The sequence below is a fragment of the Apteryx mantelli genome, chromosome 2 (genome assembly GCF_036417845.1).
Source record: "Apteryx mantelli isolate bAptMan1 chromosome 2, bAptMan1.hap1, whole genome shotgun sequence".
In the NCBI taxonomy this organism is placed as follows: Eukaryota; Metazoa; Chordata; class Aves; order Apterygiformes; family Apterygidae; genus Apteryx; species Apteryx mantelli.
The window spans coordinates 79,463,463-79,480,698 of record NC_089979.1 but is presented as its reverse complement, the minus strand read 5'-3'; the positions used below and the strand labels follow the sequence as shown (position 1 = coordinate 79,480,698).

The window sequence follows — 17,236 nt, the reverse complement described above, 5'->3', positions numbered from 1 at the left end:
TACATAACTTAGTAAATTCTGTGTTAAGTGGGTTATGTACTAAAGTTAATGGCTAGAATCAGGAGATAATGTAGAGAAACATTTGTCCATGTTAACATGCCCTAAAATAGTAAAAAAGGGAAAAGAAGGTAGAGGATTTGGGGCAGTTACAGACTTGCATAAAATGGGAACAGAACTGCTATTCTTTGAACTTATTGCAGAGCAGTTATATCTGTTTGCTTTTGTGTGCAAAGCTGATTGTCCAAGCAAAGCTCTTGGGCAATTGGTAGAAAAAAGGAAAGAGCTATAGGACTTTCTTCCTGACATATAGGGAAGGTAAAAATGCTACCTTTTGGGGAGTCAGGGGCAGGAATTTATTGCAGTGTCTGATCTTGTTGGAATGCTGGGGAGGTTTTTTGTTTGTTTGTTTTTTAAACTTTACAGTCATGCTCTTGTCATGGTTGTTTATCTACTTAAAAAGTCAGACTTGGAAAACATAGTGAAGTTTCAATCGCACAAAACATTTACTTAGCCTTTGATTTACAATTACTGAAATGATGTTTTGACTTTTTCTATTAAAGCTAGTCAGCTCTCTAAGATTTTTTCCATTTTTCACGTCTTTTTTTCCCTTCCCTTAAGATCGCACTGGAAGCATCAGTACTCTTGATTCCTTAGATTTTGCAAGATATTCTGATGATGGCAATAGAGAAGCAGACGAAAGAGTAGCAGGTAAGTTTTTATATGGTTCAGGAATCATAGAACACTTAACCATTTGATTTGTTGTTTTTAGCAGCAGTATATTTACATGAACATTCCTGAAGATGAGAAGACTTTGCTTTGGTTGTTTAACTAGTCACTTTGTGACATATTTCAGATCCATCTACTATAGCATTACTGTTGAGTGATATATTTTTTTTTTCCTAAGAACATATAAAAGCACAATATCCTTCTAAATGGCAAATATTCAGATAGGTGGTACTTCTATATGATTCTACATTTCATCAGCATAGTAGCAACCAGTATACTTGAAAGTAGTGCCCAGGTGTTTTGACAATAGAACAATATTTTGATACTGCTTACTGACCACTGCTATTTGGCTGAAGCACGTTAAACACATGCTCTGCAGTAGCCTGTGACTACTGCCCAGGTAGCAGCTTTACGATGTACAGATCTCTAGTGAATCATCTGTTAAACCTAGCCTATGTGTAGATCAAACAAACATTTTTCAAATCCAGAATAAATTTGGGGTTTTCTCAGCTCCACAAATCTTTTCTTTTGCAAATCTGAACTATGCTTTTCTTCTTTCCTTTTGACTTCTGGATTGTATAAGGTTGTTTCAGGGAAGCAACAGGGTTTTTTTTTTTTTTTTCCTTGCAGTTGTTCTTAAACTAAGTCTGTGGGGAGTTTTAACTTCAGATTTATGATTATCTTGCCAAAGACAGAGACTGCTTTTCTTTTATATTTGGTTGTAACTTCTTTTGGACATGAACCATGATACTCTATTTCAGGCTTTTTTCTAAATTCAGAAGTTAAGCTAAATGTTGGGGAAATCTCATTTTTCTTTCCTGGCCATTGTCGTTCAGGCAAATGACTGAATGAACTTCATGAACATAAAGTATATTCAGGTTTTTCGATGCCCTGGCCTAGAACTGTAGGTAATTGTTGTTCTTTCATTTGTACAGAAACTTCCAAATTCTTAATACTATCTAATTATTGTCTTTTGCAGTGTATGTAGTCAAAGTTTCAGTTTCGAGGAGAGAAGTAATCCTAAATACACAACTGATGTTCTATTTAAAGTGTGTTTAAGGAATGCAAGTGTTCCTGAATCATGTCCTGGACTACAAGGCAGAAGCAAGCAGCTTTCAGATTTTTTTAACTTTCTCCTTGTCTTGATAGATTTTTTCCTGTTTATAGGCAATCCTTCTTGACAAGCATATTATTGAGAGAGCTAGTTTGATCTTTGCTTGGAGCTTTCTTTAGTAACTAAATTGGATAAGAGCTGTTTAAGGATCAGTCAGAGAATTGACATCCATCTTCTGAGGGAGCCTGGCAAAATATTGACTGCTTCCAGTATGAAATAAATATATCCTAATATTAAATTTAAATACGTCATAAAAGAGAGAATTTTGAGGATCACAGTGTATTGTTTGTCCACTCCATCAGATGTAATAGAGAAGTAAATTATATGGCAGGATATATGATCTGTGCTCATTTAAAGAGGTTTTTCTGTGTGGTGTTCAAAAAGTGACTTGAACCAAAGCAAGCCTGGGTATTATTTCTGGATGTTTGTAAAGACTTGAAGTTTTCCAAAATAATCTAGTTAAAACTCAATTCAATTATAGTTGCTTCAAAATCTCTACCTGACTTCTGAATAAAACCATCTACCTAAGCAATAAGCTAACTTGTGCAAAAGTTCCTACAGAAAACTGAAAAATCTTCAATGTGCACATAAAACATTATTTCAACAGAAGCTTCAAAAACTTTGCATTTCCAATTCCTTCTTTGAACAAAATCTGGCTTACGACTTCTGCTTCTAAAGTAGTCCTTAACTGCAAATGTGATTTGAAACTTAACTAGAAGTCCATCTTGCTTATTTCTTCTCTTATGCTTTCTTTTCAGCAAAGAGGAGCTTTGCATAGGAGCTAAAATTCTAATCTGTTGGAAAAGCTTGAGGCCATGATCTGATAGTCACATTTTCTTTCGATAGTTCTCAGAGTTGTTTTTTCTTTTTTCTTTTTTTTTTCTTTTGTAAATACCTTTTTCATGTTGTTATCTTTTGTCTTATAGACTTCTTTGGACAGAACCCATTTCTAAATTAATTTTCTAGTGGAATGAAGGATAGTAAATCAATACACATCAGTCACTAAAAGAAACAGCTTCTGAGCTGGAAGGTCTTTAAAACCAAAATTATAGCATATCCAGTTACTAGCACTTTTTTTAACGTGGTAATGTTGGAAAGCACCAAATCAAAACCACACGTATCTACTATCTGAAGGCATTGTATTTCTGTTTTTGTCATTATGGATGATGTTACACTTAGTTGTTGGATTTCGTAGTTGACTGATCCAAAAAATCCAGGAAACAACTAAAAAGATACTTGTTTCAAATGGATTTCGGTATTTGAAATCTGCTAGTCCAGTTGATTTCAGCTGGTGTTAAAATGCCTAGAAGCAAAAAAATGTTTTGAAGAGTTGATGTGAGTATGTAACTTGGGAAATCTGATCAAAGGAAGCTAAGTGAGTCTCTTCTATAATGTTATAATCAGTTTGACTGAACAGATGCAAGTCACAAAAGCAAGTCAGGATGTGGATGAGCATGACAAAACTAATAGCAATTTAGAAGACAGCAATATTCCTCCTTATCTACCTGATTTTAATACAAAAGTTGAGAGCTGTGTAACAAATTGCATGAAAAAAATATAATCCACAAAGAGTTTCAAAATATATATGCATCCTTAGCTTGCAATATACTAGATGAAAACAACTTATTCTCCAAGACTAATAAGTCTTGAATCTACAGTAAGTGCCGAAACAGTCGGTACTAGTCAGTGCTGAAGAATTTTTTAGGTTTAATAAATGTCCTCCAACTATCCATTTTCATAAAATAAATAATAAATGGAAAACATCTTCCGTTCCTATGGAATAAGAGTACACCTAATTTGAACTCAAACACCCACAGCATTCTGTATTAATAGGACACCTGGCATTCAATCTAAGAGCTGAATCTTTTGTCACATCTTAAATTGACTTTGTGTACAAGTATGTTTGTGTTCTAAAAACCTCTACTTTCCGTAATTCAAAATATTCAGTAGTGCTAACCTGCCTTTGAAGTCTGCTGTTTCAAGAGTCTGTAATTTTAGAAATGCGGTGCTGTGTTTTGAGTGGTAATAAATTTAATCTTCATGGCCAAACTTGTTTTCAGTCATTTGTGTTCTTGGATCCTCCTGCATTAGTATTGATTTCTCATTAGACTGTATATCTCCAATAAGCACAGTAAAACATTACTGTTGTCAGGATTTGAAGATAAGAGACAGGATCAAAGATCGCTTGATTATTTTTGAGGATTTCATTAGTCTGAACTTAGGTTCACACTTCCTGCTTTCCCTGCAGCCTTTTTGTTTATATTTTTAATAAATAATATTGTATGCAATCACAATTCAGAGAGGGATCTTAAAATAAATAAATAAATAATGCATCTGCCATATAAGAGTCACTTGCCAACACTGCGTGTTCAGTTTGTTCATCTTGGAAGCAGGTCTGGTTTTCTGTTGCCATTTGCCACCTTAAGCCCTGCTAAGCAGTTGGGTGTCTCCTTGAATTCCTTCCAGGTTGGTAGTCTCCACGGGTTGGACCCAAAGGCCAGTTTGCTGTAGTTCAGGTCTTCTCTATGGCTGATCCTCTCTTACTAACTTGCAAGCATTAATAAGGCTGATGAGCCAAGTCTTGGCTTCTCACTTTTAGAATGATAACAAATTCTCTAATAACATGTTCATGAAGCCAGAGGCGGATCAGAACTTCTCTGTAGCTTGATAGTCATCTCTAGTGTTGTATTACAACATGCTGGTTCAGTTCTGTCTGTTTTTTTTATCCTGAAATGTTTCATGCTGCCTGTAAATGTGGTCACTTTTCTTTTGGGGGACTGGATGTATATTGTTATAGCGTCTTTATTGCTAACTCTGGTCAAGGAATTTAGATTTCTTCTGATTAACTCATATATGCAAATCCCTCAAATATAAAGAAATGTTGTACAAGTTTTGGAGGGCATATTTGAGGACCTTTAGGGTTTTACACTTAATATACAAGAAAGAACTTGGCAGTTAAAAAACAATCAAGCAAACAAAAATTGTTACAGGGTATATTTGAATTCAAGGAAAGCTACATAAACACAAGAGGCCCTGACACTTAGCTGTCCTTTAGAGTACTTTTATAAGAAAATGTCAGGATGCCATTAGTAGCTTCACAATGTAGAGTTACCTTTGTGCTGCTATCTGAAATATGCAAAAGGCTGATGCAATAATTTGTATGTAGAATGTAAAATTCCAGTAAAATTGAAAAAAATACTGCTTATACAAAAGTAAATACTGAAAATCAAAAAAAGTACAGCTTATTCCTTCGACTTCTTTGCCTTGGTCCAACAATATATTGCTGTTCATGTATTAATTTCAATTTGTTCAATATCCCAAGTTGCATATTTTTCTTTGTGACTAACTTCTCATCCACTGTTCAACAACTTAAGTCATTAATAAATGCGGGTGAATAGATTGAGATCCTTGAAAAAGCTTGTTTTTTAAATTTCTAAGCTGAGTAGACAAGCCACCTGCTCTTGATATGCACTTGTCTTTTAAAGTTGTATCAGATTAGCTGAGTAAAAACTGAAGTATTTAAAAATAGCTAATCTGAAAATCTTGGTCTAATCCTTAGTTGATTGCTTTGAAAGATTCAACTCTTTTACAGTGACCTGGTAAAGGCTCAATGCTTTTTTCAGATTGGTAGCTGTAATGATTTCGTTTTTTTATAAGAAGAAAAAGCAAGTGAGCCATTTAAATTCAGAAGGAACAGTTTTCTTCCCTAAGGCACAGCAGTTTGTACAGTAATGCCCTTTCCTTATAGGAAGATTAGTGAACCTCACAGGTCCAAATTTCTGCTCTCTGCTTTCCTGATGGAGAGGAAGTTAAACTCAGTTCTTTCCCCTCCTAGGCAGTCTGCAACAAAACTCTTCCATGCATCATTTTTGTGGAGCACTAGCTCCTCTCACCGAGTACTATAGAGTTATAAATGTTATCAGTTCAGTCAAACATGAAGTTAAAATTTAGTTGACTTTTTCAATGCATTTGAAGGTTTAACTTTCTGAATATATGTAGGCTTTATGACATTGAGAGAAAGAGACCAGGTCATTTGTTTTAAAAGTCAGTACTTGGCAATGGTTACAAAGAAAGGGGATAGAGGTTGCTTTATTTATTTATTTAAAAAGAGGACATCAGATGATCAACAAATGGGGATCACCAATGTTGATCTCATAAGTATAGAAAGAGTTGAGTTAAAAAATCATTGTGTATTTTGACAGATTACACTTCATCGTAGCTTCTAAAATGAAGAGCTTCTGCTCATTTAAAATTTCTATTGAGATTATGATCTAATGGTCTACAAATATATAAGCTTAAATAAAGAAACTGAAAACAAACTTCAAATAAAAGCTAAATTTGTGACTTTAAAGATGAATGAGGTTTGTATAATGGCAAATAAAACGGTTGCAGTAATCACAATAGGAAGTGAGGTACAACTCTAACAATACTGTTTTGTGGTGATCAGGCTGTTGTGACAAGCTGCAAAGTGACTTTTCAAATATACTGTGTTCAGAGTCTTCCACTATATGCAGAGAAACATGCAGCAGAGTAATCTACTTTTAAGGATGAGTGGGTAAAGTCATAATGGCTTCTAACAATTTTCAGCTTCATCACAGTTCACTGAAAATTAATTCTTGCCGTCTGACATGGGTTTGTCTGACATGAGTTTTTTGGCTTTCTACGCTTCAGTCATATGTCTTATTCCTATTTTCCTCAATGGGATTCCTGAGTTTTTTCTAGTTTCTGTTGTTTTTCTAACTTTTTGTTTTGTTTTACATTTATATCATTCTGATGCAGGGCACTCCTGATCTGCAACTGTTCTGTTCTTTGAAAATATCATTAGAGAATCAGATGCTAACACATAGTCATTTTCATCAAAAGAATTACTTAATTTGAATTCTCTACAGTTTTCAAAAACTAACAAATCAGTAGCTTACAACTTAGAATCTTAAGTGTGAATTAGTAATTCAAATATAAGGAAGTACTGAAGTGATTAGAGGCTTCACTGCAAGAACATTTTCTAACTTTGTTGCACAGAAATATTTGCAGATCAGCATTGCTGAATACTAGAGAGAGATTTTATATATTTTATTCATCATATCCTCAGTTGTGCTTTGGTATCGCTGCAGTAAAATTCTGTGCACCAAACAAGTTACTTTCATGTAGAAAATGTGATATACTGTAGTTACTCCTTCAGTTTTTATGGATAAATGCAAACTGAGTGAATCTTTTTTTTTTCCATGCATGTTAACGACCAGAAAATTCTTAGAGTTCAAAAAGGAAACTGATTTATTTGTAGTTTTTAATAGCATTTCTCACAAGGAAGAGGCAATTCAATATTTCTGCCTATGCGTTGTCCTCTATAAGTCTTTCAAAATAACCTGTTAAATTGTTCCCAGCAATGATTAAAAGTCTAGTGAATATATTCTTATTAAAAGTAGTTACAACAATTTTAGCTTTGCCTGGGAATCAAAGTTAAGTAAATATTAGAAATATTATTTAGAATAGTTTAACTCTTCAATATGTAGCAGTGTGTTTCTTTTCTAGCTGGTTACAAGAATTATTCTTTCTGGTAACTGGATTTTTAAATTTGGTTAGAGTAATCTGAGAGTTAATGATATGCATGGAAACTATCTATCTGTTAATTCCTTAAATAGGCTCCCTCAAATGTGTAAATGGCTATAAAAAGCATCTAATGTTTTGTAAAGGTACAAGGTTTTTAAATTTGAAGCTACAGTACACATGTGACCTCAAAATCAAACCACATGAGATTCCAGTGAGAACGAAGCAGTGCTGGGCCTTTTTAGAAGAAACACTTGAACATGAGAAATTCATAACGATGATCTGGGGGACAGCTAAAATTTCATATTTTTGAATCTCTAAAACTGACTCTAGATGATGGAAAGTGTTGTATAGGTCAAGACTCACTGGAAACTTTTGAGAGTAATAGAGCAAAGACGTTTTTGTTGCGAGCTTCTTCTAAGTACTGTGAAAGTGCATATTGTGCTTTTTTGTCTTGTGCATCTCTTAATGTATTCAACTGAATTCAAAATCTTGATTGACTCTAGAGCATTCCTGAAAACTTGTAGTAAAATAACAAGAAAATTTTAAAGGGAGATTTAGTAATTCTTAGTAAGGAAATACATTGTTTCAAGTTATGCCATAATACTCATTTAAAGTAGTAAAATTGCAGTGCACAATTTTGTTTTTGAAAGAAATTCAGTAGTCTCAGTTGGGCAGTACTATCACTCTGTTTCGGCTTTGCTACATGGAGACAACTTCCAGTGCCACCAGCATGTACCTGCTTTATTAAAACTTGTATGCTTGGATTCTCTGTGTACTCCCACCCCCCAAGAAATTAAAACATTTATCTGTTGAGAGTAAGAGTGCGGGAAAAAAATCACAAACTTTTTTCAGTAATAGGGAAAGTTTAAAAAAAAAAAAAGAAAAGAAAAGAAAGAAAGAAATGAAACAACCCTACAGCGAGTCCTTGTCAGACAACTTGAAATCTTGATTTAGCTAACTTAAGACCAAAAAGACTATGGAAAATGTTCACCAGTTTGCTTTCAGATCAACTCTGCTGCATGCGTTCATGAGTTCCATAAAGACTGCATGCTTTCTGTTTAATACAAACTGTATATTTTTTTTCACACCCATCCTTGCTTTTTATATTTTATTTTTGTTTCCCTTGCCTTGGTTGGATGCCTGTGTGTGTTTAATCCAAATCCCTGTCCAGTCCTGGAGTTTGAACTACGGAAAGCCAAGGAGACCATTCAGGCCCTCCGAGCCAACCTGACTCAGGCTGCAGGTGGTGTACATAAACCTTTTCTTAAGTCTCTACTTTGAATGATGTAGAAGTAGTTGAACTCATCCTGTGTGAAAGAGTATATTTAGTTACTTTTTTTTTTCCTCCCCAGAAAATGAAGTTCCTTTGCAGGAACGAAAAAATTATAAATCAAGTCCTGAAATTCAGGTAAGTGGCCGGTGATAAACCGAGTTCTACATGAACTGCAATATAGATATGCTCTACTAGTTGTAGTATGCCAAAGGAAGACGAACCTAAGACGTAGGATACTGTTTTCTTTTTTTCTTCACCAGGAGCCAATCAGACCTCTTGAGAAAAGAGCTCTAAACTTCCTAGTTAATGAGTTTTTATTGAAGAATAGTTATAAGCTTACATCAATAACATTTTCAGATGAAAATCATGATCAGGTAAGGTTTCCTTGTATTGTTTTTACATGCCTATCTTCCATAGGATCTTGTAAACTTAAGTGATCTTAAATGGTGTTTCATGTGCATGCAGCTCACTTTACACATAAGAAGTATTTTAAGTGTTAAATGTGTTAGTTAATATTTTCATATGTAAAGCATGGCTTGAAAGGAGTTTGGGTTTTTTCCCAAAGCTTGTAGGTAAGGAGACAGAATGCATGCTCTCTTTAAAAGAAGCAAAACAAAGAGCATAGAGGATGAAAACAATCTCAATTTTAATTTCACTATTCAGCTCATATATGTAGAAAAACAGTTTCCAGATAATTAATATATTTAATATTAAAATATAATCATACTTAAAATAATAATACTTAAATACTTAAAATTGTTTTGTTCAAAAATAATGTATCAAAAAGCTGTTTCCGGTAGTTTCCCATAGTACTACTTGTTGCTAATTTTTATAACTGCATTTTGTTTTAATTCTTTTGTTGCAAATATTTAATTATACTGCGAGTTGTATGCAAGTATATGCTTTTCCAGGTTCTGATGGACACCTTTCCATTTATAACCATTAAAGTTAAACTCAAGGTTCCAAATATTATTATATTTTGAATGTCATCTTTTTCTTAAATCATACTCAATCGATTTGTAAGGAATGATTACATATGCTCATTGTTTGTCATCCCTTGTGCATATACAAGTAAATTTAATCATCCCGCAACATTAAGTATGTTCTTGGAGAAGCTCTCAGTAATAAGGTATTGCCTTAGTTATTTAAGAGCATAACTATTCTTTGATGCATTTTTCTTAAGACGATCAGCTTTGTCTCTGGCTTGCATTTCACAGGGAAAATTTTTTCAAATGTGTGGAAGGTTCTAATTACATTACAATTGTTACTGGTGAACAAAATGATGTCGTCAATACCCACCGTATATTCAGCACAAAAGCAGAATATTATCAGAAAAATTAAATGTTTTTCTGCTTGAATTTCAACCAGTTCTTCCTATAACTAGTACTCCTGAAGTATTTTTCCTACAATTCATATCTTACTCTGTAAAGGAGATGGGTAGTTAAATACAATTTCTGGAACACCCATCTATAGTTGAAGATCAACTATGCTTAGTTTCGTACAAATACTTGTGAGGATACAACCCCAAAAAGAGAAAAGAAGCAAATAATTTATCCCTACTTTTTATGCATCCTCAAATAGAAATGTTTTGCACTGCAAGGATACAAGGATATTAACCCCCCCAAAAATCTAAAAATTCTTAACTCTAAACAGTGTAAGCATACTACAGTTAACATATAGCATGCAGAATTTTGTCTGGATTATTAACATAATTCTTTCAGAAAATCTTCATAATTTGAATCACAGAATCACAGAATCGCTGAGGTTGGAAGGGACCTCTGGAGATCAGCTAGTCCAACCCCCCTGCTCAAGCAGGGTCACCTAGAGCACATTGCACAGGATTGCATCCAGGCGTGTTTTGAAGATCTCCAGAGAAGGAGACTCCACAACCTCTCTGGGCAACCTGTTCCAGTGCTCTGTCACCCTCACAGTGAAAAAGTATTTCCTCATGTTAAGATGGAATTGTCTGTGTTTCAGTTTGTGCCCGTTGCCTCGCGTCCTGTTGCTGGGCACCACTGAAAAGAGTCTGGTCCCATCCTCTCGACACCCTCCCTTCAGATACTTGTACACGTTGATAAGATCTCCTCTCAGCCTTCTCTTCTCCAGGCTAAACAGGCCCAGCTCTCTCAGTCTTTCCTCATAAGAGAGATGCTCCAGTCCCCTAATCATCTTTGTAGCCCTTCGCTGGACTTGCTCCAGTAGTGCCACATCCCTCTTGTACTGGGGAGCCCAGAACTGGACGCAGTACTCTAGATGTGGCCTCACCAGGGCTGAGTAGAGGGGGAGGATCACCTTCCTCAACCTGCTGGCAACACTCTTCCTGATGCACCCCAGGAGACCATTGGCCTTCTTGGCCACAAGGGCACATTTCTGCCTCATGCTTAACTTGGTGTCCACCAGCACTCCCAGGTCCTTCTCGGCAGAGCTGCTTTCCAGCAGGTCAACCCCCAGCCTGTACTGGTGCATGGGGTTATTCCTTCCTAGGTGCAGGACCCTGCACTTGCCTTTGTTGAACTTCGAGGTTCCTCTCTGCCCACCTCTCCAGCCTGTCCAGGTCTCTCTGAATGGCAGCACAGCCCTCTGGCGTATCAGCCACTCCTCCCAGGTTTGTATCGTCAGCAAACTTGCTGAGGGTGCGCTCTGTCCCTTCATCCAGGTCATTGATGAAGAAGTTGAACAAGACTGGACCCAGTACTGACCCCTGGGGGACACCGCTAGCCACAGGCCTCCAACTAGACTCTGCACCACTGATCACAACTCTCTGAGCTCTGCCATTCAGCCAGTTCTCAATCCACCTCCCTGTCCGCTCATCTAGCCCACACTTCCTGAGCTTGTCTATGAGGATGTAATGGGAGACAATGTCAAAAGCCTTGCTGAAGTCAAGGGAGACAGCATCCACTGCTCTCCCCTCATCTACCCAGCCAGTCATTCCATCATAGAAGGCTATCAGAATATGTATATGTAACCAGACTATGGAAAAACATAACTAAAAGTATGAGTATTGGGGCAGGGAGGAGTTAGGAAAAAAACACTGGGGGATGTTCTTGAGATTTAATGCCTTTAAAGAAAGCATCATAACTCCTGCATGACATAGTGTGCACACTTACTTATATACACATAGCACTCCTTTCTTATTTTACTGTTATGAGAAATAACCTTGTCAATATAGGATGGTAACATGCTGGTGAGAAAATGGAGGACATGCTGTGATGATTTAAGACTGGAGGCCCCATTACTGCTTTCAACTGTGTACAATTAATATGATTATATGTCCAAACTTGGTTGTGAATATGCACCCATCTGTCAGTTGTCTACAGTTATTTGACTGTCTGCTTCTGGAAAATTGTACCTGTACTTGCGAATGAGGGGGGAAGAAAAAGATATCCCTTTCAATAGAGCCTCCAGCCATCTGCCATGGGTTCTACTAGAATTTGATATAATTGATAATAATATGTCTGATTCTAGAAAGCATTCACATCCTAGAAAATAAATTTTGCAAGGCATGTGTTTTGTAAGTCCCTCCCTTTAATACAGTAGGGAGAACTGCCTTTCAGGTGAAACTGCTTTGGGTTACGAAGTAGACCTTCTGTCTACTTTTGTTTCTTGCTATCCGTTTTGAGCTACTTCATTGCAACCTTGACATGGCTATTTTGCCATTCTGTGAATATACATCTACAGTCAAATGAGGAAGAAAACAAAAATAAAAGGTAATAGATTTTATGCTTTTTATTCTCTTACTCTTTCCAAGGATTTTGAACTGTGGGATGATGTAGGATTGAACATTCCAAAACCTCCTGACCTGTTACAACTCTATCGTGACTTTGGAAATCATCCTGTTACTGCAAAAGATGTAGTGGATGTATCAGTTGGTGTAGAGGAAGATGAATTGGAGGCTACCACTCCCATACTTGGGAATGTTCCTGTATTTGAAACAACACCACAGTCAATAGAAGTAAGGGAGGTACAGAAGAAATGTTTCAGATTTTTGTGTTACTACTTAACTTCATTGTACTAAACTCTTCTGTTTCTATTCTGTGTTTAGCAATGTTTAATAGTGCAGAAATTAGAAGATCAAATTAATGTGTTAAACAATGAGAAATGGTCTTTGATGGAAAAAATCCAAAGGCTTGAGAGGTATGTGTTTATCAATTTGCTCAAGTGCTGTTATATGTTGGAATGACTTCTCAGTGGTTTTCTAGCATGTGTGTTAAAACATATAGAACTTATATCTATAAAATTACTAGGGGTTCTTCAAGACAGAGTAATCTTTCTTTTTTAACGTAGTATTTGATTTGGAAAAAGAAAGAGACTTCAAATTGCTTTTTTCCTTTTTATTACCTACATTGTTTAATTTTGTAATCAATGTTGTTCTTTCAGTGTAATTTCTTGATTATTTACTCCTTTGAAAATGCAAGTCAGTTCTGGTGTGTTTTGTTTAACTTCTCTCTTTAGTCAATTTTATTTCACTCCTGAATACTGCAATGTGTACAGCTTGCAAATGCTATTAGAAAAGTGTTTGTTTTAATAACCTATTTCAAAACAGTTTTTCTTTCTACAAAGCAAGACTAGTAGAAATTATGATAGTGTCTTAGAAAATCCTTTAAAGGTTGATTCAAAATATGTGATTCTGTAAACTCTCATTCCTCTAAGAGATGCACCAATACTGAATATGAGCTAATGTATAATTTTTCAGAGGCTTTACTGACTTGCATTGTTATTGTTTCAAAGCCAGGTAAGATAGTATGTATTTATACCTGAGGTATTTTAAGTTTTGCACCCCAGATAGATTTGTATCTCCAGACAATTTGTGTCTCAGTCCCCAGAGGTCAGCCAGAAGCAGATTAAAAACTCGTGTTATTTCATTTATTCACTCATTTTGAGTGCAACCTTTTTCCTACTGCTAATGATTGACTAAAGAACTCTGTTAAACTAGTGCTCATTTGAACAACTTGTTGTGATATATGTTATTTCTATTAAAGGAATTTCTGAACATGTTGGAGTCGAAGAGAGAGCTGTTCAGTATGTTGTCCTTATTTACATGCTTCAGTCTTGTGATTCTAACAACCTTCTCAAGAAAGCTGCAAAAATATTTCATTCCTTGCTTTTCCTTTTTAGTGAAATAGATTTCCTCAAGAATGAAAACTTTGCTGTTTCAACAGTTTATGGTGTAGCTCCCCACCCTTCTTTAGAACAAGTGCCTCTCTCGGGCTCAGAGGACAACGGACGGTACTTGGATATCAAGAGCTCTGAGAATGACAATAAACATGGAAACACTGAGGAAACAAGCCTTTCTGTATCAACTGAAGTGGATTCGAGGACTTCTAAAGATGATGCACTAAATTCTGTGCCCTGTAAAGAAAGAGAGAAAATGTCCTCATGTGTTCCATCAACTAAGACTGCAGTCCACTTTGATAAACCTAATAGGTTAGTGATAAGTTTTAAATTGAAATGCCTTCATTTAAAATTTTTGTAAAGAGGATAGATGCTTTCCTAAGGGTAAATGCTTCAGCATTCACAGATAATTTGTTTTGAATACAAATGGAAAACTTAATGTGCCTTTAGGGTATAGTGCTGCTGTTTTCACATATTGTTCCTAATGTTTTGAGGGAGGGTGACCTTTAACAAATGTACATTTTCAGTATTAACTTCAAGGGTCTCTTTTTTTTACCTCCTACTTGTTTCTAAATTCAGGTTTGTTCCTTGTAAGTAAAAATATGCTAAAAGCAAAGCAGTGAATGATAGGACGGGATATTTCCATTTTTTATTAAGTTTTAACTTCCTAATGAAATTTGTTCCACTTCAAAAAAAAAAAAAAAAATTTGAAACTTTTGCTTTTCCTGTCTAGATGCATATGGGTACAAGTCTGTTCTTTTAGACTATCTTGCTTACAGAGAGCTGTATTTTTTTTTTCCTTTTAATAACTAAAAAGAGTATTTGATGACATTCTTCTGTTTGAATTTGGGGCAGGACTTCACTAGAAAACTGTGATTCTTTTTTAATTAAAATACAGTATTTGAGTTCCATTATTACTTGGAGACTAAATGTGAGTTTCTGTGTTGATACACATGCACATTCTGTCAGCTGATGATGGATAAATTCTGACTTTAGTATATTTTACCTGAACCTGTTTGGCAGGATGTTAAATACAACTTTTTCTATACTAATTGAAAGTCGATAATTAACATTTTTAATGAATGTAACCTTCTCCAAGATATAAGAAGTACAGTGCCCCTTTCTGCTGAGAAGACTGCCTTTGACATTACTCATCTTTTTAAAATCTCTTCCATCAGTTACTTCTCATCACAAACGTATAGGTATGGCCAGCTTTATGCAGCATTGCCTCTTAGGCTTCCTCTACTAAAATGGCCCATTATTTCCGTTATTTTTTCAGTGTGTCAGAATCTTAGCTTAAGTGTTCTTGACACAGTCGCTTCGATCTACAGTCCTGTAAGCATTGTAGTGGAGAGGGGAAGTAATCTGTTCAGTACGCAAGAGAGAAGCCACTGTGTGGCTACCAGGAGTAATGTGGGCAAAAAACTTCATAAGGGTATGTACAGCTCCTAAGATTGCCAGTGTCAACAAAATGCCCAAGTAGATCACCTTATGTTCTTACTGTTGTTATTCATGGGGAAACTAGTAGCCATTCTGCTTTGTTTTGTGCATTTCCTTAGTGTTCCTTTGCTAATTCCTTTACTACTGTCTATATGGACAGGAATGCTCTTTGGGAATTATCTTCCACCTGAAAATAATACAAGGCAGAAAGCTTCATGTGTGATACTCTGTCTAGACAGAAAATGAGTACAGACTAAAAATTTAAAAAAATGAGAGCTGCTACCCCTGCTAATAATTAACTTTTCTTTCAAACCTGAAGTATACTATTTTCTCTGGATTTCATAAGCTTCTCATACCTTGTTCTTGGAGGGCAGTGGATAGTTTTCCAGTAATACCTTAACTTCTGAAAAATTAGAAGAGAGTAGGAGAAAAAATGTCTACTTTCCAAATGCAGTGTAGTCTAGAATTTTAACTCAAATTTCATCTCTTCTAGTTGAACTTACCAGAGTTCAACAAAAAAGTAAAACTCAGGTTAATATTTTTGTGAAAAATTTGCAATGGTTCTATTTAAGCTTTCTGGGTTTGTTTGGCTTTTTTATATTTCTTCCATGTTGTAACTGAACGTCTAGGCCACATAATTATCAAAATTTATACATTTCATACGTTGATCACTATGAACTTGTACACCTACTTTCATCTGTGGCTTGTTGCAAGCTTCTTGCTCAAAGTAAGTGGGAGAGGTAGAAGGATTAACTGCGTGAATGTTAAGTTGAAGGTTGGAGATAGGGGAGGATAGATACCAAAATTGGATGAGACTATTGACAAAGGAAGGAACTATGAGTATCTCTGGGATTTATGACTGAAATCTCTAGAAAAACAGACTTCATTTGTTTTGCTGCTTACAAGTCTTTTCAAGTAAGTCCATGTGTGGGCTTGGATTTAAGTGTGGTTGAATAAAGCCTTAAATCCACAATGAGCCTGTTAACTTCAGAAGTCCACCCATATGGTGTTCATTACAGAAATAGGGTCTAAATCATACTTTTGGGGGGACCATGGGGGACAATATAATTACATTTTATGTAATTATATGATCTAAATATATAATTTATTTTTTTCTTGACTTAGCAAATACACAGTTGTCAGGGTTTTTTTTAAGATGAAAATTGTCTGATAGAATTAATTTGTATGAGCCATTAGTTTATACAATTAGAAAAAGACATCAGAAATATGAGGTAGAGGAAAAATAGGACCAGTTAAAAGCATGGTAACATCAAATACTGTTCCTGAACAAAACAGTCATGTACGGATTAAGCTAAAGAAGTATTTGTTGTCTACTGTCAACTTAACATTTCACGCAAGAAAATTCTCATTCACTGCTTGGTTCCGAAATGGTTCTGTTACACAGTGGAGTCTTCTAGTATCCAAAGTATTTTAATAATTAGGAGCAGAACTCAGTCAAAGAAATTTGGAACAATCAGAATAGTAATGTCTGTGCATTAGACATAAAAATGCATAGAAACTGCCAGTTGAAATCATAGCTGTTTTTGAAGAATGCAAAACTTTAAAGTCCAACATTGATTTAAAAAAAAAAAAGAGTGGAAATGCACTTTGAAATGCTGAATGAGTCTAATTTCACAAAATTGATTACATGCTGAGTATGTAACGTAGCTATTTTGTGTACTGAATTTTGCATTACCATGTCAGTGAAGGGCGTTAATCCTAAAATCAAAGGAACAGTATTTGTTGCAGTCTTTTCTAGATTTATATCTAATTTGGCTTGTAAAAATACAGTAAATTGTTTCATTAAGAACTTTTTCTTAAGTATTTTGAGATTCGTGGGTGAAAAAGCACTAACTATGTAAGAGCTGGATATTATTTCCTTCTGTCTGGAGGTGGTTGTTTGTAGAAGACATGTTATAGTTAATACAAAGTGAATTTATTCAAAGATGTATTAAAAACTAAGACTGAATCCTAAAAGGCAAGATTGTTATTACTCTAACTAGAGATTGGATTCTTGGCATAAA

The 17,236-nt window shown here is 35.3% G+C and overlaps 1 protein-coding gene across 3 annotated transcripts in view; it reads left to right on the top strand.

Moving 5' to 3' along the window:
- Positions 1 to 17,236, top strand: part of RELCH (RAB11 binding and LisH domain, coiled-coil and HEAT repeat containing) — a 79,729-nt gene that overhangs the window by 16,094 nt on the left and 46,399 nt on the right. For all 3 annotated transcript variants that reach the window (XM_067290959.1, XM_067290958.1, XM_067290960.1), the window contains exons 2-8: positions 619 to 708; positions 8,559 to 8,630; positions 8,740 to 8,795; positions 8,921 to 9,034; positions 12,409 to 12,612; positions 12,703 to 12,794; positions 13,776 to 14,084. In XM_067290959.1, the coding sequence (XP_067147060.1) occupies positions 619 to 708; positions 8,559 to 8,630; positions 8,740 to 8,795; positions 8,921 to 9,034; positions 12,409 to 12,612; positions 12,703 to 12,794; positions 13,776 to 14,084 (937 nt within the window). The remainder of the gene's footprint in view (positions 1 to 618; positions 709 to 8,558; positions 8,631 to 8,739; positions 8,796 to 8,920; positions 9,035 to 12,408; positions 12,613 to 12,702; positions 12,795 to 13,775; positions 14,085 to 17,236) is intronic.